At 50.7% G+C, this 27,200-nt stretch overlaps 2 protein-coding genes and 1 long non-coding RNA gene across 7 annotated transcripts in view; 2 read left to right on the forward strand and 1 right to left on the reverse strand.

Moving 5' to 3' along the window:
• The window catches only part of Kiaa1671 (KIAA1671 ortholog), a 175,946-nt gene extending 168,099 nt beyond the window's left edge, over positions 1-7,847 (forward strand). For all 4 annotated transcript variants that reach the window (XM_005007292.4, XM_013141789.3, XM_013141790.3 and 1 more), the window contains 2 exons: positions 565-646; positions 3,276-7,847. In XM_005007292.4, the coding sequence (XP_005007349.1) occupies positions 565-643 (79 nt within the window). In that variant the 3' untranslated portion in view covers positions 644-646; positions 3,276-7,847. The remainder of the gene's footprint in view (positions 1-564; positions 647-3,275) is intronic.
• A 1,579-nt stretch (positions 7,848-9,426) lies between these two features.
• On the forward strand, positions 9,427-14,581 carry Crybb3 (crystallin beta B3). Of its 2 annotated transcripts, none has more exons than XM_063225355.1 (6): positions 9,427-9,496; positions 10,393-10,481; positions 11,350-11,468; positions 12,472-12,604; positions 13,512-13,654; positions 14,332-14,581. In XM_063225355.1, the coding sequence occupies exons 2-6, from the start codon at positions 10,407-10,409 to the stop codon at positions 14,495-14,497; spliced, it is 636 nt and encodes a 211-aa protein (XP_063081425.1). In that variant the 5' UTR covers positions 9,427-9,496; positions 10,393-10,406; the 3' UTR covers positions 14,498-14,581. The 2 variants fall into 2 exon arrangements, with proteins under 2 accessions (XP_063081425.1, NP_001166541.1); NM_001173070.1 differs by having other exon boundaries at positions 9,446-9,496; positions 10,389-10,481.
• Positions 11,771-13,619, reverse strand: LOC134470689 (uncharacterized). The gene is made up of 2 exons (XR_010039747.1): positions 13,471-13,619; positions 11,771-11,921 (listed from the first exon to the last, which is right to left on the reverse strand). It is a non-coding gene; the product is annotated as an uncharacterized LOC134470689 (long non-coding RNA).
• Positions 14,582-27,200: the final 12,619 nt, after the last annotated feature.

Genomic DNA, 27,200 nt, shown 5'->3' on the forward strand with positions numbered 1-27,200 from the left:
ATCCACAGAGGAGGCCTGCAGCCTGGAGCCCGGGGTTCCAGTCCAGTCTTCTTAGGAAGTCAGTCTTTTTCTAGTCATGCCTTTAGCTGATTAAAGACAGCCCACCAACTATGGAGGTTATTGCTTTGCTCAATCTATTGATTTAAGTGTTAATTTCACCCAGAAAAAGAACCCTTCACAAAAACAGCTAGAATAATGTCTGAGCAAATATGTGGGCACTCTGGTCTGATTGAGGTGACATAAAATTAAGAGATTTGGTACATGAATAGAGAGATAGAAAGGATGGATGATTAATAAGTGGGTATGTGAAATAATTTTATATGATAAGCTTTTTCAGATTATGTCTCAGAATGGATATACCAGGACTTACCTTTCTGTCCATTGATGGGCATTGTGATGAATTTCTGCTTCTTACATATTGACTGTGTTACTATTGCATCTTTCCACTGTGGGTGCTTGGCCAGCCCCTGCCCTGGCACAGTGGTGCAGAGTTGGGCACCATACAGCCCTGCCCGCAGGAGTCACGATGTGACCCACGCTGACTCCCTGACCTTGTGATTTCAGGTCAGAAGAGCCTTCTCCCCAGTGGCTAAAGGAACTGAAATCCAAGAAGAGGCAAAGCCTGTATGAAAATCAAGCGTGACAGGTAGAAAGGGCCCCGAGGTCCTGGGAGCAGAGCTCAGGCGGGGCAGAGGTGTGGAGTTGGGGTGTGGTGCCGTGAGACAGCAGGCTGTGCCAGGGATCAGGGTGGCAGAGCGATTGGGGCAGTGGTGGCCTAGTCCTATGGGGATGGAGCTGAACTGGGCAGCCTGGAGTGGGCAAAAAGGGCCTGGCAGGGGGACAGATGCCCAGGACTTTGTCTTGTGCATTGGGCCAGCCCTTTCTACTGCAGCTGAGACCTCTTTTATAAAATGAAAGGCTGGGGTATCTATCAATGGTTAGCTTAATCTGAACTGTTTCGAATTTCTATGCAAAGAATGTATTCATGTACAAATTAATTATATTTACTTTTTAAAAATACATACAATCATCCCTCAGTATCCACATGGGAGCGATTCCAGAAACATACCCAAATCCAGGGATGCTCAAGTCCATTATATAAAATGATGAAGTCTTTGTGTAAAACCCATGTATGTTCTCCCAGACAGTTTAAATCATTGCTAGGGTAATTATAATACCCGGTGCAGTGTAAACTGTCATTGTATTGTATTATTTAGAGAAGAAGAAGAAGATAAAAATACGATATATCTTCAATATACATGTACTGTTTTTCCCCAAAATATTTTCAGTCGGAGTCGGTTGAATCCACAGATGGGCAACACACAGACAGGGAACACTGACCTTATATTTAAAAAAAAAAAAAGAAACAATCAATTGTATGGTCCAGCCCTCAGATGACTGGCCATTGGGAACGTTGGTTTCTGTACACAAAACGGGTCAGCAGTGCCCACACCATCGAGTGCACTCCTGGCTCACTGAGAACACCCCGGAAGTATCAGCCTGTCGGCAGCCTGTATGGGCATCCTGTTTAGGCGCACATGGCGACCAGGCAGAGCCAACCCTGATTTGACTGGCGGAAGTGACCCATGTTTTAAAGTCCCAAATGCTCTGAAAACAGCACTTTTTGCTCGTTGCTCTTTCAGTGGCAAAACCTGACCCGAATGGAGACAGTGCTGTAGGTGCTGTTCGTACCACTTTATGTATTGATTTATGAGGTGGGACTATAAAATATGGTGATTGTTTAAATTTTGAGGTCCAGTTTATCTTTTTTTTTTTTTTTTTTTTTTTTTTTTTGGTACCAGGTATCAAACTCACAACCTCACACTTGCCAGGCAGGAACTTATGCCAGGGAACTAAATCCTCAGCCCCTGATTGTTTAAATTTTTAAAAATTTATTATAGTAAAAGACCTCCAAGTACTCCCCCCCTTCCCTTATCCCATCCTTCTCACCACTTTCTGAAGCTCTTCCCAAGGTCCTCTGTCACGAGTGTCTTTAGTTGCACCATTGTGGCTGCCTCTCTGTCTTGAATTGATTCAAAATATTCCCCTTCCATGATTATTTTGATCTTGGGGAAGAGCCAGAGTCATACTGTGCCAGATCCAGTGAATGAGGCAGATGAGGGCCCCCTGGAGGGTTTTATGAACCTTTTATGACTTTCTGTTGGACGGCAGTTACTGTATAAAGAGAACTCGTGAAAGAGGACTTTCAGAACTGCTTCAGACAATGGGAAGAACCGTGGGCTACGTGTGTTGGAAGCAAAGGGGAGGATTCTGAGGAGTAATGGCAACGTTTCTTTCACTGTAATAAAATTAAAAACTTAAACATTCACCCTATATTTTGATCACCTCTTGCATTCATTTATTTACTTAACTATGTTTATTTATGCTGTACAAAAGATGAGGTTCAAGGCCTTGTCCGTGTTAGGCAGTTACTGTACCATGAGCTACACGCCCGGCCCATTTGCCCAACTGGACAAGTACTCATAGTATATTATGTGCTTGGTTACAGGGGTGCTACATAGTATATGTTGTATAATATGTGTATGTATGGATGGACACATACATTTGAGTATATATGTATATATTCATCTTAAAAAGACTTAAAAATTCCCCCAAGAAATCAGTGCTCAAGTGGCTTGGCCAAGGGGTCAGCACCTAGGTTTATTTTGTGTTCACTAGGGCACACATGCTATCTTGGGGAGGCCTCCAGCAGTCCCTTCATTTTAAAGTTTAATTTTGTTTCTAACTAGTACATGGTCTTTATACATAGATATGGGATGCAAGGCACTGTCTCAGTACACACGTAAGTGGTGTAATGATTAAGTCAGGGTAATTAGCAAAGTCACCACCTCAAACGTTTATTGATTCTTTGTGCCGAGAGCATTCCAAACCCTTTCTTCTGCTTATTTTGAAATACATAATATCATTATCAGCAATCCATTTGAGGGCACTGAGGCTCAGAACTGGCCCAAAATGTCCACTGGACCAGACTGCCCACCATGGCCCTCATTTCACCCTTTTCCTAGCTGCCAAAAAGTCTTTCCTGGCCTGAGCTTATGAAGGCTGCTTCCTTGGGGACTATCAGAAATGTTTATTCACTTATTTGGTGTTTGGTGGTGCTAAGGAAGGCAGCCAGGCCCCTGCTCATGCTAGCTGTGTTCCCCATCGCTGGACTGTGCCTCCGGTCCCTAGAAAAGGTTGGAAGGGCTGGTGAGGGAGCCAGGCGGGGCCAAATGTTCCCCCTGCTGACACCAGCACTCTTCCTCCTTCTCTAGGCAGGAGACAGCACCACATCTAATTATCAGAAGCCTTAACATTAGACCGTCCTGAGCCACAGAGAGGCCAAGCTGCTGCCCTCCCTCCCTCACCGTGCTCACGTGCCTGGGCCCCCTGGGGACAGAGACTTCTCTCCAAAGCCCGGATCCCACAGGAAGGCCTCCCCTCCGAGAGGACCTGCTCTGCTCCAAGACAACACTTCCGGCTGGGAAAGAAGCCAGGCTGCCCAGAAATGCCCCTGCCGGGAGTTTTGCTTTTTACATTAGAGTCTGCATTTCTAGCCACTTTCTGCACCTTCTAGGAACATTGGCGCAAGGCTGGATTCTCTGCCTCGGTTCTGAAAAACATCTGAATTGGGAGACTCTCTGCTCAGTCTTCTCCCCGGGAAAGGACATTTCTAAGAAAGTTCAAACATTCATTTGCTGCCGTCATCTTGTTCCAAGGCACGACCATGGCGTTGGGAGTTTTGATTGCTTTGACAGATTGGTTTTTCTTCATGAGGAATCAGCATTTCCAGTTATTAAACAAACCCTCCCTGGTTCTTTTCAGTGTATTTCTCCTTCTAGTTGGGCCATGTGTATAGCTGACATCCTTTTTGTTTGCTTTAGGAGGTGGTAAAGCAATAACTTAGCCAATTTTCTTTGAAACTTGATATGTATATATGTTTTTACATTAAAGGACAGGTGTGTGAATAGTATGTTTTGAAGTATCCAACCTCAGGTTATCTTGTGTCTATCCAAGCTTTTTACATAGAACTGTTCCCTGTATATATCCTCCCTCCTTCTTTCCCACGTCAGCTCTGATTCCCATGGGGTGGCCTTTGTCCTCTGACCTCAAGGGTCATGAGTACAGCTCAGATGGGTACCTTTGTCAAACACCAGACCTGCGCTGGGCATCTTCTGCAGCCTGTTTTGAACAAAGCCCAGGTTGCTGGAATACAGCAGCCTTTCTAATCAGCCTCAGAACAAATGCTTGAGTGAGAGGTCCTTTTTCTTTTTTGTTTTCTCTTTGAGCCCCCCCTCCAGTTCTGCCTGACCATATGTTTTTGTTGCTGTTGTTGGTTTTTAGTTTTTGTTTTGTTTTTGTTCACATGCTGGAATTAGTCAAAACCTTTCTCTAGGGGGGAACTTTAGGCCGAGGACTTCCAACGAGTGCTGGCTACTTGGTGACAAAGTATAAGACTCCTCCTGCCTCTTTTTCTATAAACTGATTCCTGAGGCCTTTGGGGACTCCAGACACCTTCTGCTCTGTCCTTTTATTCTGCAAATCCTCAACTCCATCCCCCTCCATTTCCAAAGCACGAGGCGCCAGCAAACATCTCAGATGTACCTGGTTGCCTGTCTGCCATGCTGGAGTTGCTGCAAAACTTGTGCCAACCTTGTCAGAGAGTCATCCAATGGTGAGAGGCACGGGCAGTTCACAGGGCAGCCCATGACTGCAGAGGGCCATGGGGCTGAATGTCCTGATGGATCCATGCATGGCACCAGCCAGGCAGTGAAGTACATTCCTGAGAGGTGAAATGTCTTTCTTGATAAATTCATCATTTGCAAGTAGTGTTAAAACTTTCCTCTCTTCTCTCTGGCTATATCTCCAAGACTCTTCACGTCTCTCCCCATCTTATCTCCCTAATCTGCTTTTACTGTCTGCTTTCTTTCTTACTTGTGAGGCTGATGTGGAGGATTTCTCCAGGTTCACACAGATGCTTGTACGCTGCTTAGGGGTGTGGTTCAGCACCATGGACAGCAACTGGGGGACGTGGTGGGGGCCCCACAGTGAGTGGCCTGGACTTTGTCTGCTGGTGGGCCTGTGCCTGTGTTTGACAGTTTGGCCCTGCTCAGTGACAGTTTGTATTCTCATCATCCCTGAGGTGTTCTCTGTTCTCTATAGCTATTTGGGGATTCATCCTTCCAGTACTGCTTTGGTTGATTTTTTTGAAGGTCCATTTCACGTTTTGCACCAATCTTGACGTGGTGGCTAAGTCACACAAAAACACCTCCCGCGTGTCTGGACCCTGATTTCATCTCTTTCTTTCTGCCAAATGGAAAGGGTCCCTTGGTACCTGTGTGTATGGATAGCAGCATACAAAATGCTTAACTGTAAATGAGTCAGATTTGAGCCCAAGTCAAACTGAAAAGAGAGAAAACAGTCCAAATGAGGTTGGCCTGGGGATCTTTTGCCCAGCCTCTCACACCTTGACTAGCAATACATCTATTTAATTCCAGCTTGCTACAGACATAACCACTGACTCAACCTTAGCCAGAGCCAGCCCTGAAGATCCTCGTCTCATCTCCAGCAGCACAGAGCTGACAGTCACAGTGGGTTGCAAGCAACCCTTCTAGCACAGGTTCCTCATGACCCTGGAGTCCTGTTTGTGATCTGTGCAGATGCAGTGAGAAGTGGCCGGTGCTCTTGACAGGAAGCTGGGCCAATGGGTTGTGCATTTCCCCTTCTCCAAACTAGGTGAGCTCTTTGGAGCTAAGCAGTGGGTTGCCCACTAGCTTCCAAAGTTTTCCTGAAGCCCCCTCTGGAAATCTGTCTTTTTAAACTAACTTCAGGTGCCTTAATCACCTGTGTGCAGTCAAGTCACCTGCCCCACACAGCAGCTCTATCTCTTCTCAAATGAGTCTTATATAGAATGCAGATTCCTCTGTAGGTGCAACCTTCTCCTTGCCCTGTTCCATCAGCATTTAGACAGCTGGCCTTTTGCTAAGTTTGTATCTCTTTCCTTTGCAGTGGGTCGGTCTTTGCCTTCATGGTCCCTTGCCTAATAACACATGGCAAAGCCTCAAAAATTAATTTTAGACAAAATTACTCAGCTCCACCAGAGAAATGCTGGTGAAAGTGAGACCTCACTGAATTGAGAACCTTGGGAGCTAAGAGTGAAACTGACCAGACCACCTCAAGTTGTTTGGGATCAGGGAAAAGGCAGTCAGATGACAGGATCTTACAGATCGTACAACTCCAAACAAATTTGTCTTCCTCCACCTCCCCAGAAGTGCAGCTGACTTCAGGAAAGTGCTAAGGAATAAGAACAGAAATAGGCATCAACCTGAGGTTCTGAACCTTAGAGGCTGAGAAAGGATCTGGGAAAATCCTGAACATGCTATGCCTAGAAATAGCTGCAGCCACTTCCATCTGGGACTGGTAACCACCTTGTTGACTCACAGCTTTGCTGTCTGTTATTTACCTCATGCACCCAGATTGGCCCCTGGAGTGAGGCATGGCTGCAGAGCTAAAGCCTCTAACCTCCCAACTGGGAGGTTTAAACCACAGCAGTCTTTAAAGTGACAGAGGGGTCTGCAGCCTGGGAGCTCCCTACCCCACTCTGGGTGTGGGAACCTGGAGGCCAAGGTTCCGTAGGACTGTGAGCCCATGGGTGAAGGACAGTGTTAGGGTAGAGAGAGCCACTCAGGCAGGACCTACCCCTCACCTCAGAGAGGACCCACCTTGGGCTGAGTCCCATACTGAGTAGGGGACCCTGGCTGTGTGCTGAGAAGGTGCCAAGAACCACTCCCGTGGAGGCCAAGGCTCTGGAAAGCCTGAGTCTACACCAGCAGAATAAGCACACTGGGTCATGACCAGTCCAGGTCCCCATCACTCTCTGGACTTTTCCTTCTTTTGTTTTTTGAAGGGTTTCTGTTTTGTTTTGTTTTTGTTTTTGTTTTGCTCCTGCAGGAAGAAGGGCAGAAAGCCAGCTCTCTGCTCTGGAAAACCAGCCTAAGATTTCTGGCAGGTGAACCCTTCAAATCCCCACCTCCCATCCTGCCTTCTTGCCCACCCCCTGAAACATCCATAAATAGTTGCCTCTCCCCTGGGCCAAGACACCTAATATAACTTGGACTAGCTGCTCTGTGACAATCCCTGGTGACATCATGCCAGCTGAAAATTATGCCACAATCTAAAGATTTTGAACCTTTAAATGATGATCCCATCCCACATTGCCTTATAGATCCTATAACATTTGGGGCTCACAAAAGTAACACATTGCAGTGTGGAAGGTGTTTTGTACTGTGTTGTTTCCTAAGTCACACAGGTATCCTAGAGGTCACATGAGTCCCAGATGGCCATGATTCCCGAGTGTTTTGCAAGATGGGGGGGCGGGGGCGCGGAACTACAGTATATATTTTCCCAACTGTCCTTCCAGGCTCGTCCTCAGATACTTGAGTCATGACGGACAAGAACTCGAGCTGTGTGGTGGGGGAAAAAGCTAACTTCCTCCCTGCAGTGTTCTTGCAGTTGCCTTATGAATTCACAAGCTCCAGGACTTCTGAACGGAAGGCAGACAAGAGGCACTTTACCCGATGCTGGAAAGAATCTAACCATGTGACTAAGAATTAGAAAAACCTATATTTTTAATGTAAAATCAAAAGACGGGGGAGGGCTCCCTGGACCTCAGAGTATTGGGTGTCTACAAGTGCTTTTATATTTTGTAACTGTAAAGAGATTTCTTATGCACAGAAGAGCAGTTGGAAACACTGCAGTGAAACGAGATGACCTTTGCATGTATAGAGACGTTGCATTCAGACTCTGAAAACAGCAAATAAAGCTTTGACGCAAGTTGCATTGGAGAATCGGTGCGTCTGTGTGAATGAATGGGGGCTCAGGGACAGGGGGCCCAGTGCCCTCGCCGGCCGCTGAATCAGTCTCTCCCGGTGCTGAGCTGTGAGTCTGCAATGGGAGGGAGCTGGGATCGTCCATGCAGGAGGCCATGGAGACATGGCAGGTTCAGAACAAGGGGTTGAACCCTCATTTTGCCACCTCCTGGATGGGGGCGTCTTAGTTGTCTTTGCTATGAAGTGAGGGGTGAGTTGGGGGAGGGGGTAAAGAGCCAAGGCAGGGGTTCTCAGCCTGTTGGACTGTGCCTTCCAGAGGTGATCATGGGGGAGAAGACGCTACAGACACTACAGGTGAGGAGAGGTCAAGGGGTGCTGCTGTGCCTGCCCCCACAAAGCGGGACCTGGCTCCCAATGCCAGCAGTGCTGAGGTCAAGAACTCTCAGTCACCGGGTTGAGACACACAAAAGTACTGAGGTCGTGCAGGTCCTCAGGACCCGAAAGGACACAGTGGGAGACAGCCACGCTGTCCCCACCCCAGCCACCCTCCCCAGGTGCCTGGCTGGTGGTGACTGCATCCCAAGCTTCAAGATGGAGGCCAGCCTGGCTCTGTGCTCCCATGATCGCTCACTGGCTCCAGCGGGGAGCAGGATGGGAGTGCAGCTGGGAGTCCTTCAGTAGCTGAGCTGGGGCCACAGGATTCAGAGCGCAGCTGTCACCTGACTCCCATCCCCAGGGGTTTAGGCCGACTTGAGGATTTCACCCACAGCAAGTAACAGCATGAGAATCTGTCCTTTGCAGATTACTCCTTGGCTCCCACATCCTTTTGTTCATTCAATAGTCATTCATTAAATACCCATCAGAGAAAACTACTTTTATCAGATACTTCAAATGCCTGACCTTAGTGTCTGCATACTAGTCATAAATAAGCTGACCACTGTGATCACTTGATTGCTACTGAGGCTAAAGACCCAGGCCTGGGAAAGGCCAGCCTGTCCTCTCCTCAGCTGTGTGACCCTGGATGAGTGACTGAACACAGTTTCTCCATAAAACGAAGGTTATGACAGTCCCTCTCCTAAAGAGTCTGGGTGAGGATTAAACATCATGCTTAAAACTGGTACAGAGTCTGGCATGGAGTATGTCTTCAGCAGACAGCTAGTATCAAGGATGCCATCCACATGGAAAAGTTAAACTTCCTGGATCTGTTTCCAGTGGCTGGACTGAAAATTGAGGCCCTTTGGCAAAAACAAGCCAACTGGAAGGATTCTGGGGTCCTTCATGTTAAGAACTGGAGCCTTTGCAAGGGTGCTGTGTACCCCAACAGGAAAATGGTGGCACTAAAAGGCCAGAGAAAGGCAAAGGGGGGCACCGCAGGTTTGTATGCCCCCTGTCCCTGCCCAACACTGCGGCCTCCCATGGAGGATCAAGTGCCATCTGCCTGCGAAGTCATCAGAGGCCAGGCTGAGGAGACAGGCGGGGGCCTCCGGAGGCTGCTATTGGAGTGAAGTGGCCCGGACACAATCAGGGGGACAGGGCGCTGCCTCAGCAGGCCAGGATGTGCTGGGCTGTCAGAACAGGCCCATAAAAAGGACAGTCACTGGGAGAGGCCGCCGAGTGTGCAGACGTCTTCCGGCTCCTCTCTGTTCTGTCCAGAGGCTGCAGCACAGGTTCCTCAGGGGAAATGGGTGGGCTGGGGGCGGGGCTGCCCTGACAGGAGGAGCTTGGTGACCTCCTGGGGGCACTTGGCTGGCCCCCAGCTAATGGGGATCCTGAGGGTGGGGCCAAGTGACAGGGCACAAGTCTGCCACCGGATCCACAGGGCTGGGTGGGGGCTGCAGTATCTGTGTCAGGGGGTGGCTAAGGTCAGAGCCTCAAGGCTGAGCAGCTCTGAGGAAGAGGGAAAACTGGAGACCCGCTGGGTCCCCTGGGAGCCCTCACCGGCCAGACTAGTGCCGGTTTTGGCTGAGGCTGGCCACACCTGACCAGTGGTGGCAGCTGTGCACAGCCCCATGGCTGTGTGTGCCAGATGTGCAGGAAGCCATGGACAGGGGACTGTGGGGTGGGGACGTAGGTACCTTGTGTACCACTGTGTGTGTCCATAGAACCGCACACATCCATGTGCCCATGCAGGCAACATTTAGGAAAGTCCTGCTTAGAATGTGGAGGTGGGAGAGGTGTCCAGAAAGAAACCCCCACAGCCAGATTCTGGCCTAGGTCCAAGGGGACATGTCTGCAGAAGGCTCCAAGACCCTATTTTGAGGGGAACAGTTGGACATGGGGGAAAGAGCATGGACTTGGCCAGGCCCATGTGAGGCTTCTTCCTCACTGTGTGTCTCAGAAAAGTGGCTTTACTTTACTGGGCCTCAGCTCCTGTAAAATGGGGCTCCTGATCCACTGACTGTCACAGTCTGGGTGTTTGTTAAATGACTGAATAATCATTGTAGTTCATGAGTCATGATTATATCCAGTAAGCAGTAAGGTTCTTAGTTTTTCCTCTGTTCCATCAACACCTGGGACTGCTGGGATGGACCTGATGACCCATTTTCCTTTGGTTTGAAGCCAGAGTGTTCCTGAGAGATGGCGGAACAGCACGGAGCACCAGAGCAGGCTGCAGCTGGCAAGAGCCACGGAGGCCTTGGGGGCGGCTACAAGGTACTGGACAGAGTGGGTACCTGAGGCTCCAAGCCCGGAGCTGCGCCTGGGCTCAGAGGCAGCTTCCCACCAGGCGGCCTCTCTCCAAAAGGAGCAGCCCAGGACCTGCCTCGCCACTTCTGGCATCTGCCCTCTGTGTCCTGCCTACAAGTCCCAGGGGAGCCAGAGGCAGGAGGCTGTCAGGACACCAGTTTCACACTCCCTCCACCTGCCTCGCCTAGGCAGGGGGTTTCATCCGCTCTGTTCCTCAACAGCCTACACCCCAGGGCCCCTGACACCGTGGGAGAGCTCAGCAGCTGGCTGCCTCTGGGGCCCTTTGGAGGAGTCCGAGGAGAAAGGAGGGGCAGGTTTTTCTTCCTTTATGGTACTGGGGATTGAACCTAGAGCCTTCACCTGCTGAGCTACATCCCCTGCCGCCTCCCCACCTCTTTTTCTTTCTGTCCTTTTTTTTTTTTTTTTTTTTTTTTTTTGAGAGAGAGAGAGAGTCTTGCTAAGTTGTGCAAGCTGAGTTCTAACTGGACATCTTCCTGCCTCAGCCTCCCTCATTACTAGGATTATGGGCATTCGCCACTAGGTTCAGGTTCTGAGGGAGTCCGGTAGCATCTGCAGAGAGGAGGAGGCGCAGGCAGGCAGCCTCCAGACCTGCTGACCATAGGCCTGATCCTCAGGGACCCTGCGCGCAGTTCTAATAACCAAGGCCTCTCTGCGCCCGGGATTCTGGTCTGTTGGCTTAGTGGAGGCGCCCTGCAGGCGGTCCCCGTGGCCACCAGGGGGCAGCGCGGGCGCCTCGAGGGCGGAGACCCAAAGAGCAGCGGGGGCTGCAGCTGGGGGCCGGCGGGCGGGGGTGTTCAGGACGCTGCTCCTCCAGGTGACCGTGTACGAGCTGGAGAACTTCCAGGGCAAGCGATGCGAGCTCTCGGCCGAGTGCCCCAACCTGACTGACGGGCTGCTGGAGAAGGTGGGCTCCATCCAGGTGGAGTCGGGACCGTGAGTACTGCGCCGGCCGCGCCGCCCTGCGCAGCCTGAGTCTTCCGGGACTGGGGGGCGGGGGTCCTGCTTCCAGCTCAGAATTTGCCATGGAGCCTTAGGTAACTCCCCTTCCTTTTCTGGCCTGTTTACCCATCTGCTAACGAGAGAGTGGAATTGTAATTTCTTCTAGCATCCTTCTAGCTCTTGATTTCCGTGGTAAATGGCAGAGAAAGACCTCCTTGAATAGTCAACTAACATACATATAAATGGAATTTCATATTTATAATTTTGAGAAATTATAAACGAGCCACATCCCAGGCCTTTCTTTAGTTTTTTAAAATTTTGAAGCAAGTTCTAAATTGCCCAAGCTGAGGTCAAACTTGGGATCTTCCTGCCTCGGCCTCCCAGAGTGGTAGGATTACACGCAGTAACATCTGGAATTTAACATGAATTGTAGCATGAGTCTTCATCCTGTGAGAAAGATGCCATTCTTATTTCCTTTTACAGATGAGGAAAGTGAGGCCAAAGTGTTGGTGCCCCTCCTGTGCCCACAGGCAAACAGGGGTCCCTGCCCGGTTCTGCATCCCTGGTAACAGATGGGCAGTGCAGGCGGTGGCCCCATCTGCATGGTCTTGTGCAAGCTATGCACTCCCTGGGCCTCTTTTCCCTGTCCAGTGGGGGTGACGGTGGTACTGTGTCAGAGGGAGTTTGTGAAGCCAAACTGAGTGATGGAGAGTGGGGGAGTTGCCTAAGTCCTGACTTCATGTCTGGTGTTGCTGGGACCTTTCAGAGCATCCTGCACAGAGGCTGGACCCCAAATCCATCCGCAATGACATCTGCTTGGATATTTTTTGGGCCCAGGGTCCCCTGTGTGCCTAGTAGGTCCCTGTAGCTCCTCTGAGGCAGGTCAAGTTGGGGACAGGGAGGGTGCCGGGTGGAAGTCGGCAGCTCTTGGGTCCTGTCCTCCCTTGATCTGAGTTCCCCAGCTGCCATGTGGTGATCCGGCCTCTACCTCCCCCAGGTGGCTGGCATTCGAACGCAGGGCCTTCCGTGGGGAGCAGTTTGTCCTGGAGAAGGGGGATTACCCGCGCTGGGATGCCTGGTCCAGCAGCCGCCACAGTGACAGCCTGCTGTCCCTTCGGCCTCTGCAAGTTGTGAGTAGAGGTCCTGCCCACTTCCAGGAACCCTGGAGGGGTGGGGCATGTAGAGCTGGTTCACAAGCACCCTGGTGGGCCTGGCCTCTGAAGGGTCCCACATCTCTGGCCTGAATGATCATATGGTGCAAGAAGTCAGCTACTGAATGGACTCAAATGGGGGTGTGGACACCAGGGTTCCCATCTTGAATCAGCCCAGGTGACCCTGGGACTTCCCTTTGTAGCCCTGTTAAATTACCAGCTGCAGTCTGATCTCAGATCTGCACTGGGGCGTAGGAAAGCAGCCAGGTAAATTAACTTCACAAAGGAACCTCGAAATAGTGCCCCTTCTTCCCTGGAGTTTCTCTAACACTGGAAAGGGACAGAGTCCACTGTAGCATTTAAAGTGTCACCCACCCACTTCATTCACACCCAGTGGCTGCTTCAGCCCTTTCTGTGTGTCCTGTAACAGACCTCCTCAGCGGGCTGTGGAAAGGGAAAGCGAGAGGAAATCAGGCTCTTGCTTAGTAAAGAGGGGACGCCTGGACTTTCTTCCTGGTAGTGGGGACTGAACCCAGTGCCTTGGCACTGAGCTACTTCCCACTAAGTCATTAAGTTAGCCACACTGGGCTTGAACTTGAGATCTTCCTGCCTCATCCCCCCAGAGTGCCAGGATTAGAGGAAGTGCTCTGGCATCCGTCTTAATTAAGACTCTATCTCCTGCCACACTTTCTGGGCCTGTTTTCTAGTCTGTTACTGGCTAGGGTTGAACGACATTTTTAAGGTCCCTTTTGGTTTCACACCCTGTGGCCGTAAGCTTCCCAACAAGGCTGGCTCTGAGTTCCTCCCGCTGCCAAAGTTGGGGTGACTTGCTGCTGCGCCTGTACCTGGTGCAGAAGCAGCGCGCTCACCGCCCTGTCGCTCCCAGGACGGCCCTGACCACAAGCTGCACCTGTTCGAGAGCCCCTCCTTCACCGGCCGCAAGATGGAGATCGTGGACGACGACGTGCCCAGCCTGTGGGCTCACGGCTTCCAGGACCGCGTGGCCAGCGTCCGCGCCATCAACGGGACGTAAGGGCCCCGCCCCTCCCCCCTCAACCCTGCCCCGCCCCCTCCTGACCACGCCCTTTGCTCCGCCCATCCTGGCCACGCCCTTCTTGCTCCGCCCCGCCCCGCAGGGCCGTGCCACCTCTGCAAAGGGAGTCTTCAGCTCTGCTTTCTTATTAATGACTTAGGCGATGTCTGGGACCTGGCAGATCCGACCAGGCATCCCCCATGAGGCAGCTGCCCAGCTGACTGCCTCGCACAGCCTTGGGAGTTCTAGGTAGCCTTGACTCCAAGAACTTTTAGCTTTTAAACCTGGTGTGCTAGTGCACACCAGTAATCCCAGCACTATAGGAAGCTGAGGCAGAAGGATTACAATTCCAGCCTGGACAGTTTAGTGAGACTCTGACTCAAAAGTAAAAAGGTCTGGATACGTAGCTCAGCGTGAAGTCCCTAGGTTCAACCTCCCAGTACTAGGGAAAGACAGAGAGAGACACACACAGAGACAGAGACAGAGACAGACAGACAGACAGAGATGCCATATTCCAGCCGAAGGAACAGCGCCTGCGAAGGCTGAGGCCCAGGCCGAGCGGGGCGCCCGGGAGCCGGGGGGAGCCCGCGGGCGGCGGGCGGAGGACGCGGCGCGGTCGGAGGTGGCGCTGGAGGGAGGCACCGCGCCTCTCACGCGCCGCCCTGGCCCGCAGGTGGGTCGGCTACGAGTTCCCCGGCTACCGCGGCCGCCAGTTCGCCTTCGAGCGCGGCGAGTACCGGCACTGGAACGAGTGGGCCGCCGGGCAGCCGCAGCTGCAGTCCGTGCGCCGCGTCCGCGACCAGAAGTGGCACAAGAGGGGCTGCTTCCTCAGCAGCTGAAGACATGGGCCTCGGGGGCTCAGGGCTCGGGCTGCGGCCCTCCCGGGCCTGCTTAATAAAGCCGGGGTCAGTCCCCACCTGCCACGGTGCTCCCTGTTCCTTCCTGGGGCCGGGCTGGGCGGGCACAGGCCGGAGGAGGCGGGCGCCGAGGGCTCCGGGCCCAGACACGGTGCTGAGCTTCACCCTCCGAGCCCGGCAGCCGGGGCCACTGCGTCGCTGCTGCCCGGTCAGCTCTCCTGCCAGTCTGTATCCACCTGCCCACCCACCTTCATACCCCTCGCCATCCAACCCCGCCACCCATCAGCCAGCCAGCCAGCCGCCCGTCCACTCACCTACCCTTTCCCATTGGTTCATCCATCCCTACCTCTATCCACCGCCTCTCCATCCTTCCATCCATTCATCCATCAGCTAGCTCTTCCTTCAGTCCATTTCTCTGTCCGAGCTGCCTCTGCCCTTCCATCCATTAATTCATCCGTCCCTTTATCCACCCTTCCTTTCTTCCATTCACCTGTCCATCCACCACGTCTCCCTCAGTCTCTCTACTGTCATTAATTTATGCTGCAAAAGCTATGTCCTATTCAAGGCCTGGGAACACAGCATGAAGTCAAGGTCTCGCTTTTTACAGGAGAAAAAAAATGTGTGAGCAAGTGAATTCTGAGTATAAGGGGCAGGTAGTGAGCACCAAGGAGAACAAGCAGTTGGGGTGCAGAGGTGGAAGTCGGGGGGGGGGGGGGAAGGGAACGCTCCCCTGAAGAAGCGACCTTGAGGCTGGATATGAATGGACATACGTGTTGCAGGCAGGCTGAGGCAGGAATGTACCTGGGCGACGGGGAGCTGGCAAAGACTGCGGTTGGTCCAGAATGCAGTCAGCAAGAGAAGGGAGAAAGTGGGTGGATGGGAGCAGAGCCAGGCTGGTCAGGGCTTTAACTTTTCTCTGCAGGGCCAGGAAGGGGCTCCAGGAGGCCGGCAGGGAGGTGTGCAGAGGGCAGGCTGAGCCGTGGCAGTGCAGCCCCTTCTGTCCCGGGGCCCAGAGGTCTTCTGTGGCCTTGGCTGGGGGTCATCCCACCCCTTCTCCCACCTCTGATGGCTGCTCTGAGCCTCTGCAGCCTTGCCAGGCTGGGAAGATGCGTGGGGTCGCCATGGCAATGCCAGGCTTGGAGGGTCCCTCCTGCCTCAGAAAGGGAAGTAGAGGGTGTCCCTCCCGACTGACTGTGGGGACGGCTGATTTCCGCCAGCACAGTGGGGATCAGCCCCGCCCGCCTCCTCCATGTCCCTCTGCTTCTGTTCCCTGTCACTCAGCTACCTGCAGTCCCCCCGCCCCCCCCCCCTGCTCAGGCAGCTGGTATGTGGGAGGCTGGGTGGGGGGACCTGGAAAGACTGTGGCAGTGTTTAGTCATTCTAGCCTGCATGTTTTCAAAAGGCGGTACAGCTCAGAAATCACCGCGACTCTGGTGCTTGTGGTGGGGTGGACCCAAATGGGTTAGAACTGGCCTTGGACCCAAATGGGTCAGGGCAGGGCCTGCCCTCCTCTGTGTGGGGACAGCAGCCCCCTCTCTGTCGCCTTCCTCTGTCTCATGTCTCATTTCAAACCCCATTGCACCAAATCCCACTGAATCTATCAGGAGGAAGGCCTGGCTCTCAGTCTGATTAACAGATGAGCAAACTGAAGCTCGGAGAGGCGGGAGGCCCTATCCAGGGCCACATGGATAAGCAGAAGTAGGGCTGAGACCGATGCCTGAGTACCAGCTCCGGAACACTCGAGCCTGAGCCCACTCTGACACACCCGCCGGGGCAGCGAGCCCCAGAAACAGAGTGGAAAGAAAAGCACAGCAAAAATAGTAGTTGCCACAGCAACAGTAATAATAATAGCTGGTACCAGAGCTGCTGCAGAGCCAAGAGCACAGACCTGTGATAATGATTCTGGTGTGCAAGAGGGAAACTGAGGCCCAGAGGATGATGTTCATTGCCTTAGTGCCTTGGCTTTTGCCACACTCAGGATTGGCTCCAGAGCTCCTTTTTCCTTGTTCATGGGCTGTTGAGAGTGATACTCTTGCTCCAAGTGATACTCTTGCTCCTGGTGTTTATTGAGCACCTACTATGCACTCCTAGCACCAAGCGACACCAAGATGGCCCAAGACAGGCTTCTGGAGAGTGGAGGCTGTGTGCAGTGTGTGTCAGCATGCTCCCTTCCTCAGACCACACATGGGCCCTGGGCTTGGGGCTGCTAGAGGTGGGGGCCAGCTGTACCCCAGATCCACAGCAGCTTTAGGTAGTCACTGGTATCCAGGTGACTCTGACCTAAAGGCCATAATAACCATCTGTTCTCTGAAAGTACACCATGCTTTATCCCATTCAGTCCTGCAGGCCTCTAGGAGACTCAGAGAGGGCAAGTCAACTGCTAAAGTCACACAGTCAGGGAAGAGAGAGCTAGGACTCCAAAATCTCCAAAAACTTTCTCTTAGCTCCAGGGCAGGTGCAAGCTTTGTCTCCTGCAGGGCCAGAGTCTGATAGTGATCAAGAAGCAAGAGGGTGTATCCTTCAGTTACAGCAGGATGAAGTTTAGTCACTTGTTTAATTGAGAGACAGTGTTGGTCAGTGGTTAGAGACAGTACGGTCAAGGGATTGAGGACAGTAAGACTAAGCAGATCCCTCCTGCGCATTACTACTTGCTGTGTGCCTTTGGGAGAACTGCAGAACCTCTCTGTCCCTCTTCCTTATCTGTGACCTGGAGACCACAAGGCTAAACACCTCTCTCATGGCTTGTGAGTACTGACCCAAGCGAACTTCATAGAGAAGGCACAGAACCAAGAGGACTCTGTGCAAGCATTCCTCATCTTCTTCTTCTTTGGCCAATGATGAGGGGACAGACAGGCTCCCGAGTTCAGTTCCAGACACAGACCCTGGAGACAGCCTCTGTGGTTGAGCAGCACAGAGGAACTGCGACTCAGCAGCAAGGCTCACCATAAAGACACACGTGGAAACAACCCAGGCCAGGCTCTGAAGACCCAGCTCGGTACCCAGCCCTAGGCTCTTGGGGCTGAGCGTGCCCAGGGCTCATGGGGACGAGGCTGGGCCCAGAGTTCTCAGAAGCAGGGCAGCGGGCTCTGAGGTCTCCAAGCAGCGCTCCATTAGCCTCACTGTGGCCTCCCTGGTTCCTGGTTCTCTGGGAACCTTTGGGTCACTTCTCCCGCCTGTGGCCCTTTTCTCAGCCTCCACCCTGGCTGTCATCATCTGCCAGCTGTGGGCTTCCTCCCCGAGACCTTGCCTTGTCCGGTAAGTGAGGGGTACTGCCAGCCGCCAGCATAGTGTTGCTGTATCCTCCTCACCTAGGAACAATTCTGGGCAATTAGCAGCCAGCAGGAGCAGCTTCTCCTTGGTGACCAGGTTCCCAGATCCTCACCACTCAGCTGGAATCTTCCCAAGCCTCCACCACTTCAGGAAAGTGGCAGGAGCAGCCATGCTGTTTGCAACAATTGTATCACCAATCTCCCTGGGCTCCTGGCACTGTAGCTGTTGTGTTATGTTCATGATTCTTGTCCAGTGGGGTACAAAATGTCACATGTACCTTTAGCTCTCCATTAACAACTCTGCAAACTTGTACCCATCCCATGGTAAATAGGGAGAGCTGCCTAACTGTTGTTTTTTTGTTTTTGTTTTTGTTTTTGTCATTTTCGTTTTTATCAGTACCAGGGATCGAACTCACGACTGCCTGCTTGCAAGGCAGGCGCTTATGCCACTGAGCTAAATCCCCAGCCCCCTAACTGTTTTCTTACACTATCTAGCATAGGCGTGTTGATGGCACACATTGTATTGTAGCATTCTTTTGTATTTATAGTTAGGACAGCTTATTATTTGTGTTGAAAGCTCTTTTGTAGCTTGTAGCTGAAAGCTTGTATGTACCTACTTTACCTCAAGAGAGTAATGGGGCTGTTAACTGTTATAAGAAAGGGGCGTGACTTCTGATGGTCATGAGAACCATCAGCTCCATGCTCTCAGAGGCACCTTCTTGTTCTGACTCCTTTGCAGCTAAGGACTCAATTGTATTTGTCCAATGGGGTCACCAAGGCCCATTCTGTTAATGCAAGCAGGAAGACAAGGCAAGCATTAGCCTGCTTTCCTGTCACATAGTTACAGTACCCAACACCCACAACCTGGAGAATTTTAATTTGCTCACAATTTCAGTCTATGATCAGCAGGCTCCAGGGCAGGAGCATCATGGTGAAGGCCTTGGAGAAGCACTGCTGCTCGGTTCATGGCAGCTGGGAAAACAGAGCAGGGGGACAGTGCCAGAAAGAGAGGGGCAGGGGCCAGATGTAGTTCCCAAGACCACATCTCTGTGACCCACTCAGACACACCCAGGAGTGTGCTTTACTAACCTTGGTGTTTCTTAATCCAATGAAATCTACATGTCAGGGTTAATGATCACATGGGGATTGGAAAAGCCAAGCCTTTCCCTTCTGTGTATTAGTCAAGATATGCTACCATAACAAATAACCCCACATCTCGGTGGTGTAACAGAGCACAGGCTTATTTCTCACTCTCACTACATGTCAGTGCTTCTCCATGCGGTCATGCAGGGATCCAGGCCAATGGGGACACTGCCAGCTAGCAACAGCTCTGTCTCTGGATGACAGAAGAAGAGATGGGGTGGGGGAGTCTGGCTCCTGCAGTTAAAATGATTTCACCTGGAAACAGCATCTTGAATGTTTATTGGTTAGAGTAAGTCATGTGACTTCCACCCTGAGCTGATTTCAAGAAGACCCAGGTGTACCTGCTCACTGATATCCTGCCATCCTCTACTTCCTGGAATCTCACCCAATAAATGACTTGTACTCCAACTTGCGTCTTAAGAGCTCAGATTTAGACATTCTTTTCTTCTTATTTATTCATTCATTCAACCAGGCACCAAATATTTTCTGAGCACCTAATGTGAGATGGACCCTGTGCAGGCCCCAAGGGACGAGAGATGGCTGAGCTCACCATCTGGACAAGCACATCACCCAGAGCCCAGCAAAAGCAGTAGCTAAGCATAGCAGTTCACACCTGTAACTCCAGCACTCAGAAGGCTGAGACAAGAGGACTGCTGTGAACTCAAGCCCAGCAACACCCAGCTACCAGTAACACCTGGCAGAATCCTGCATGTACTTCTCCCCAAGTCCTCACCAGACACATTACTGAAGGTTGTGACATAGGAATGAATGAATGTGAATACTCACACGGCTGATTATCTCTGTCCTAGTACCTAGTCTGAGTGAGGGGATAAAAAGGAAATAAGGATAAAAGCCAGGTATAGTGGTGCACACCTCTGATCCTAGCACCCTGGGAGGCTGAGGCAGGAGGGTCTCTCTGGGGAGCAGCTAAGGCTGGAGACTCATCACATAAGGGCCAGAGCAAGGCCAGCCTTAAGAGCACAGAGCACCTGAAGGAAGTCACATGAATAAGCTGCTCTTGTCTCAAGAACACTGGGCACCTGAGACAAGCCAGGTGGATAGGCAGAGGTTTCACATGATACTCAGTCTCCCAAGTGTATAAATAAATGCACTGCAGCCATCGGAGCACTCGCTCCCCTCCCCTCCCCCTCCCTCTCCTCATTTCCTTTCTTCCCTTCAGGAGAGGGCTCCACACAGCCTCAGGCCTCCAGCCTCCATTTTCTGCATTCTGACTCTTGTCCTTTTTTCCTCCGTCTTCTCACCAACCTCACCCTGAGAACATCAAGAGCTGTGCGAGACATGACAGATCTCAAGTTTGAGCCCTGCCTGGACAACTTAGTGACTTAGCAAGATGCTGTCTTAAAGTAAAAGATTTTAAAGAGACTGGGGATGTAACTCCATGTGAGGGCCCTGGGTTCAATCCCCAGTACTGGAAAGATGGGAAGCAAAGAAGCAAAGAAGGAAGGGAGAGACAGAGGGAGAGAGGAGAGAGGTTGGGAGGGAGGGCAGGTGGGCAGGTTTTGAAAAGAGGGCAGCTGACTTTTGGGAGAACATGGCGGATAGATAACAGCAGCTATGGAGGCTCTCTGAGATAGCCAGGTTAGAATCCAGGAATGGTGCCGTGTGAGGAGTCCTAAGCAAGGGTGATATACCCTGCCGACCCAGGAACGAACTAAGCTGAGAGAAACCAGCTGGAAATGCAATCCCAGTGCTATAACAGAAACAGATAAAATCTCAGTGCCGAAGCTGGAACCCACACCTCTGGAAATCGCAATTTGAATTTCCTGCCACTGCTGCTGTGTCTGAATTGGTACAGCAGGGACAGAGACACGAAAGCTCTGAGAGCAGGAATTGGCAAACAGAGTTGAGAGCGGAACTAGTAGGGAGCCTTGATTGACCTGCGGTGAGTGAGGAACGGGGACCCTTCCATAGACAAGGAGGCTCCAACAGAGGAAATTCTAGGACTGGGCAGACTAGCCGGAACAGGACGCTGCACTGACTTTAGTCGCATATTCCCCTCTCAAGCGGGATTGGTGGGGAGTGTTTGGCCTGGGTGACACCGCAGACAAAGACCCAGTAGGCTAGCCCAAACCGGTCCCAGCACCTGGCAGTGCACCCTAGCAGTGAAGCCTTCAGTAGGTTGACCTGGAGGGGTGGGCCCAGCAGAGGCTGCCCAGGCCTGTGTCTCCCTCGTACACTGCAGTGTGCAGGAACACCTAGCCAGTGCGATTCAAACAAACTGTAACCAACAAAGAAAGAAACTGGGCTTCCTATATACACCTGTATGGAAGGAACAAAAAATATGGGAAGAAGGAGCAACAAGAAAGGGTCCTCGGCCCCCAATCTTGAGAACACTGATCCAGGAAAGGTAAATGCAAAGGAGAATGAGGACAGAAAACATGCAATATCAGACACGGCACCAATAGACATAAAGCGATATCTCCGGAGCCTCATAGACAAGTTCAAAAGTGAAGTATTTAATGACCTAAAGCAAGATATAAGTAGAATAGTTAGAGAAATGCTAAGCACTGCCCAAGAAAAAACACACGGTGGAATGGAAGAACAGAAAAAAAGGGGAGAATTGTTTGATGGAGAAAATAGAGAAAACATAGAATACGTGAAGCAGGTTCAAAGAGATTACCAGGAAACTAAAAACTCTATTGAAAGCTGGCATAACAGCTTGAAAGAAACTAAGGATAGATTATCTGAACTGGAGGACAGATTTGTAATGTGGGAGCTTGAAATGAAAAACTTCTTAAAAATAACAAGGAAACAAACAGCAATAATACAAAGGCTAGAAGATGGTAAGAGGATCTATAACTTAAGAATTAAGAACATAAAAGAAGAATTAGGGACTCAAACAAATGAACTACAAAGGCTATTCACAGAAATAATCCAGGAGAATTTCCCTAATTTAGCAAAAGGTAAAGATACTCAGATGTATGAGGCATACAGGACCCCAGCCACCTACAACCCAAACAGAACAACACCCAGGCATATAATAATCAAAATTCCAGAAATCCAATATAAGAACAGAATATTAAAAGCCATCAGAGACAAGAAACAGATCACTTACAAGGGAACACCCATCAGTATTACAGCAGACTTCTCAGCACAAACCATCAAATCACAAAGAGCATGGGGGGAAATAATTCAAGCTTTGAAAGATAATAACCTCCAGCCAAGATTGATATATCCTGCACAACTGTCCCTGGAAATTGATGGAAAAACAAGGTGCTTCCAGGACAAAGAGGAACTAGGGGAATTTGCAACCACTAATTCAACTCTACAGAGAACACTTGCAGGACATTCTAAAAAACAAAAATACCAAGATTCCAGAAACAGTGGCAGAGAGGCCACAATGAATGGAGCAGAAAGCGAAATGAAGAAGACAAACTGATGACTAATTACAGAAAAAGAGCTCAACAGAAATGAGGCAGAGAAGGCTGGATGGTAGGAACAGCTATTTTGGAGAAAACAAGACATTGTAATAGCTAGTGCTGATTTAGTATCATCTTGTTTTGAAATCCCATCAAGCTTTTGTTCTTCTGTCTCCATCAGTCTTAACATGTTGTATCTTATTGGATTTTATTATATGTGATAATATAAACAAAAACTTTTATAGACAAGGAGATTATACAGAAACCATTGTTCATTTTCTGTTAGTTGATTCTAAATACCCTGTAATACTGTCATTCTCTTGAATGGTTTTACATTGTCTTGATATGTTTGATGCTACAGTATACGAAGTTATACTCAAAGATTTCAAAGAAAGAGATACGATGGTAAGTACTTTTATGTCGGGATATCTTGTGGTGAAACACTATTTTGCTTAAATGATTTTGTTTTGACCTGTGCTGTTTTGTTGTTAAGTCCTCTTTTATCTGAATCTCCTTTTTTTTATTATTTACTTTTTTATTTTTATCTTTTTAATTAAGGGAAAAATAAAAACAGCAGGATATATTATAGTAACCCACTTTGATTTCCTATTAACTTGATTTGAAATCCTGTATTGCTCTCACCATCTTGTTTTGACTGATTTTCCTCTATTCTGTTTTGCTTGATAGTACCAAGTTCGAAAATATAGGCAACAATGGTGAAGACAATAAGATTCATTATGACGCCCATTTTAGTTGACTATTATCTTCTTTTGAAGTCCTGTAATGTCTCCAATGTTTTGGTTTTATTGGTCTTGTTCTTTACTGTTTTGCTCAGTTTTATTATAACTGATGATATAGGCAATTCTTTTTTAAGATAGCAAGAGGCATTATGGTAACCACTGTTGATCACCTTGTATTTTGTTTTTACATTATGTATTATGTCCATCCTTTTGATTTGACTGACTCTGTTTTGTTATGTCACATTTGGTTTCATTCTCTTCAAAAAAAGTAATAAGAACTATGGGAGTAATAAAACCCAAAATGTGTAATTGTCATTGTACAAAAGAGAGGAAAAGAAAGTGCTCTAAACGATATAACTGCATGTATATTTAAGTGTGTAAGATAGAAAACCATATTACTGAGTTTTGTTGGATCATTGAACAGAAATGTTTGCAGTCTCACTGTTTGAATGTTCACTCTATATGCTTTAATTTTGTAACTTAAACAACTATTTTTAAGATGACAATATGTAATCTATTAACTAGTGATTTCCTACTGTTTATTTTTTCTGAAATTCTGTATAACTTGTATCCTTTTTCTGTTGTTTTTTCTTTTTCTCCTTAAATAAAATTTTAAAAAAGAAAAGAAAACAGGGCAGCCGCCCACATGTCTGTGTTCCTGAATGCCTGAGAGATGTGGCTCCCGAGGCTTCCCACTGCAGGTCCAAGCCCGGCCACCCACTCTCTGGGTTTCAGAGGGAGATGATGGCGCACCCAGGGACCTCGGATCTGTGCAGAGGAGAAGGAGGAAGTCAGTTCACAGCTGAAGCACCTGGCTATGAGGAGGATGGTAATGTGAGCTGAAGTGTTTGGCGCCACAGCTCTGAGCTCTGTGCTTTATCATTTCCTGGCCCTGTGACTGGGCTGAGGGGACCCCTTCCCTGAGTCTCAGTTTATTTATAAAAATAGAAATAATAATCGAACCTCCTTCCAGTGTGCTTTGTCCTTTTTATCAGCCCAGAACCATTTCCCAGATGACAATAATGCAAGGTGCCCAGGAAAAAGGCTTTGCTCCTGATAGAGATGAGGTTAGGTAGAAGCCCTGTAGTTTAAAGATTCAGACGTCAGCCTGACCTAAGTTCAAGATCTGTTCTGATGCCTTCCTTGCTGTGTGATCTTGACAAGTTACTTAACCCCTCTGAGCCTCAACTAACCATACTAACAATACCTACCTCAAAGACGATTGAAAGATAAAAGACCTCCCAGGGAGCAAAGTATCACCCAATGCAAAAAGTCCAGCTCCACTGTTCATTGACTGTGCAACTTCAGCAAGTTGCTTAATCTCTCTGAGCTTCAACTTTCTCTTCTATAAAATGGGTCAATCAGTAAATGAACAGCATCCTGCCGGACAGTTGGGAAGACTAAAGGAGGTCGTAGGTACAGACAGTGCTTGACTCATGATAGACCCTCACACTATCTAAGTGTGAAAATGCTCTGTTATTCAGATATAATCCACTTTTTAATGCAGCCAAGATGAATATGATTAATATTCAAATCTTAATGGAGATCTGTTACAGGGGAGTTGTGAGCAAAATGATTTGCTAAAGGCTGCACTCCCTGGGCCTCAGATTGTGGGTTTACCTACACACAGGACAGTGACAGAGGCACTGAAGGCGAAATGGTGTCATTAGGGTGGCCCGAATCCAAACCAGCTAGAGAGCCTGAAAAAGGGCGCAGCCTGGACACAGACATCGGGAAGAGGCCAGCGGGCACAGCAGGGATGCCAGGGACAGCCCAGCCGGAGCCAGAAGGGGGAACTTCCCCACCCCGGGGTCCCAGACGGCACTGGGTTCCCGTCCTGGTCCTGAAGCACCGCGCACAGCAGCAGCAGTGAGGCAGCCAGCTGCTCGGGGGCCGGCTCTGCAGCAGCTGCGGGGAGCTGGAGCCACCCAGGGCAGGGGAGAGGATGCGGGCCGGGGCTGCGCAGGAGCAGGTGGTCTCGGGGAAGGGAAGGCCTGCGCTGAATGAAGGGGAGATGTGCACCTCCACAGGCAGGTGTTGGTGCCTGACGTGGTGGCGGTAGAGAAAGGTGAGGAAGGCAGCGAGTAGGCAGGACAACAGGACAGCAGGACGGTGGGACAGCACAGCTGTGGCTCACAGGCTGCACGCAGCTCGCCCCCCTCCACCGCACTCAGCAGGCCCAGCACCCAGCCCTGCCACGCCGACAGCCCGGCCCTGGAACGCCCCGCAGAACCACAGGGAAGTGCCACACACCTAAATACCACTCGTGAACACAAAGGGGTACTTGGCCTGGCAGGCTGGCACTAGATATTGGCCCCCGAGGGTAGCAGAAGACACGCACTGCCTCATCTACCAGCGTGTTGGCACCCTGTGGCACAGATGCACTGCTGGGCCCCGCAAGCCAGACCCGACATTGAGGGGCAGCTGGCAGTAGGTATGAGGAGAGCCTTTGCCCTTGCCTGGCAGCACCGGGGGAGGCGACCTCTGCCACCTACTGGTAGGGTCAGTGCTGGGATGCCCAGGGCTGGAGGGCCTGGTTGGCTGAGTGGGTGTAGGGTGTTGTGTGGAGCGCTTGGAAGCCAGGCTTTGGAGTTTTCTTCCCTTCTTCAAACTCTCCTAGCTCGAGGAGGGGTGGCTTAGTAGCAGATGGCATCCAGAAACCCTGCTCTGAGTTCCAAGAGGTGGCCCCCAGCAGCAGTCTGGACGCGCGAGTAGCCCTGGGACACATTTCTGCCTAGGCTAAGTGCCCCAGAAATGACTGCTTCATCTGTGATGGGCTTGGCTGGTCCAGGAGGGCACAGTGGCCCTCTGGGTTCAGGAATCCACATGTCCTTAGGGATGGGTGCTCCATCCCTGTGAGCTCAGCGTTGGTGGTGGGAGAGTGGGGTGGGGCTCAGGGCAGGCTGTCAGGTGCTGGGGGTGTAGTTTCCTGCTTTGAGCACTGCACCTGCCAGACAGACTACCAAGGACACCTGAGTTCGGTGCACAGAGAAGATCTGGGGTGCATGGTCCTCCAGCAGTGGGGGCCAGTGCTGCTCAGCGTACCCTGCTTTCTCCAACCCTTAGCCCTACGGCCAGCCATGCCCCACTCCACGTTTAATGGAGGCACCACATACTGTGTCTGTAGTGCTTTACGCCTCAGTCTTTTGTCGCCTCTCACCCACCCAGTTTGTGGTGCATGTCACTGCTGCCCTCGGAATCTAAGGCACACACTCGCTGTGTGTCCTGCATAGTAAGATGCCACCGACGATGCCATGATAAGAGGCAGATGGCATCACTGCCCAAATGATGTTTATCACTGGGAACACGGGACATACATGAGCAGCAAAATGTCAGGTGGTGACAAGTGCCACCGAGAGGTGCACAGCCTGGCTAGGGCTGGGGCACGCACATGTCTAGTGTGAATTGCGCATGTGTGTTCACGTGTAGAATGTGGGTGTATGTGCGTGTGTGCACGTGTGAGGCGGGGGATGAGCGGCAGAGAACAGAGATCCTCAACCCTCCCCCGCCAGTTTCCAAGCCCCAGCACAGCCCCTCCTTTCCTACCTGACCCTGGATTCATGTTCAGGCCACAACCTGGGCTGCGGGGAGACATCCATGGGGAAGGCACATACTGTAGGGCGGTGCCCCTGAGTAGCACCAGGGTGGCGGGAGAAGGTCGTAGGAGCTCCACCTTTAGGGGCTGCAAGCCAGTGGTGGTCAGAGCCCCAAGGATGACCTTCATGGTTCCCAGCCGCCTCCTGTTCCCCTGCCCATCGCAGGTCCCCCTGGAGCTGTATTAACAACCTGCTCCCTACACGTGGGCCTCTTCTGTGTGGAATTTCCTTTCCAGCCCTGTCCCCTGGCTCATTTATCCCCATTGCTCCATCCCAAGGACTCCGCTTCCTCCTGCAGCTTTCCCGGAATGGCCCAGGCTGGAGTTGGCCTCCCTCCTGACAGTGACCGACCCCTAGAATAGAGCTTGGTGCCAAGTGGATGCCCAGCAAATATTTGTCGAATGGGAGGATAGATGGTTGGGTGGATGAGTGGATGGGTGGATGAAACGCTTGGCTCTGCCCAGCTCCCCTCCCATTTGTCTACAGGGTCACTGAGATCACTCTGTCTGCCATGCCCCAGGGCCTGATGACTGCGCCTGTGAACCTGGCATGCCCCA

This window comes from Cavia porcellus, unplaced genomic scaffold, assembly GCF_034190915.1.
Source record: "Cavia porcellus strain 051 isolate PalLab524CR breed Dunkin Hartley unplaced genomic scaffold, mCavPor4.1 scaffold_16, whole genome shotgun sequence".
Taxonomy (NCBI): domain Eukaryota; kingdom Metazoa; phylum Chordata; class Mammalia; order Rodentia; family Caviidae; genus Cavia; species Cavia porcellus.

What these genes read in the sequence shown, in the direction of transcription:
- Crybb3 (XM_063225355.1), top strand. Translation starts at nt 10,407, where the DNA reads ATGGCGGAACAGCACGGAGCACCAGAGCAGGCTGCAGCTGGCAAGAGC. An exon ending in GCCTTGGGGGCGGCTACAAG is followed by an intron (nt 10,482 to 11,349) that starts GTACTGGACAGA and finishes CTGCTCCTCCAG; the next exon opens with GTGACCGTGTACGAGCTGGA. An exon ending in GTCCGCGCCATCAACGGGAC is followed by an intron (nt 13,655 to 14,331) that starts GTAAGGGCCCCG and finishes CCTGGCCCGCAG; the next exon opens with GTGGGTCGGCTACGAGTTCC.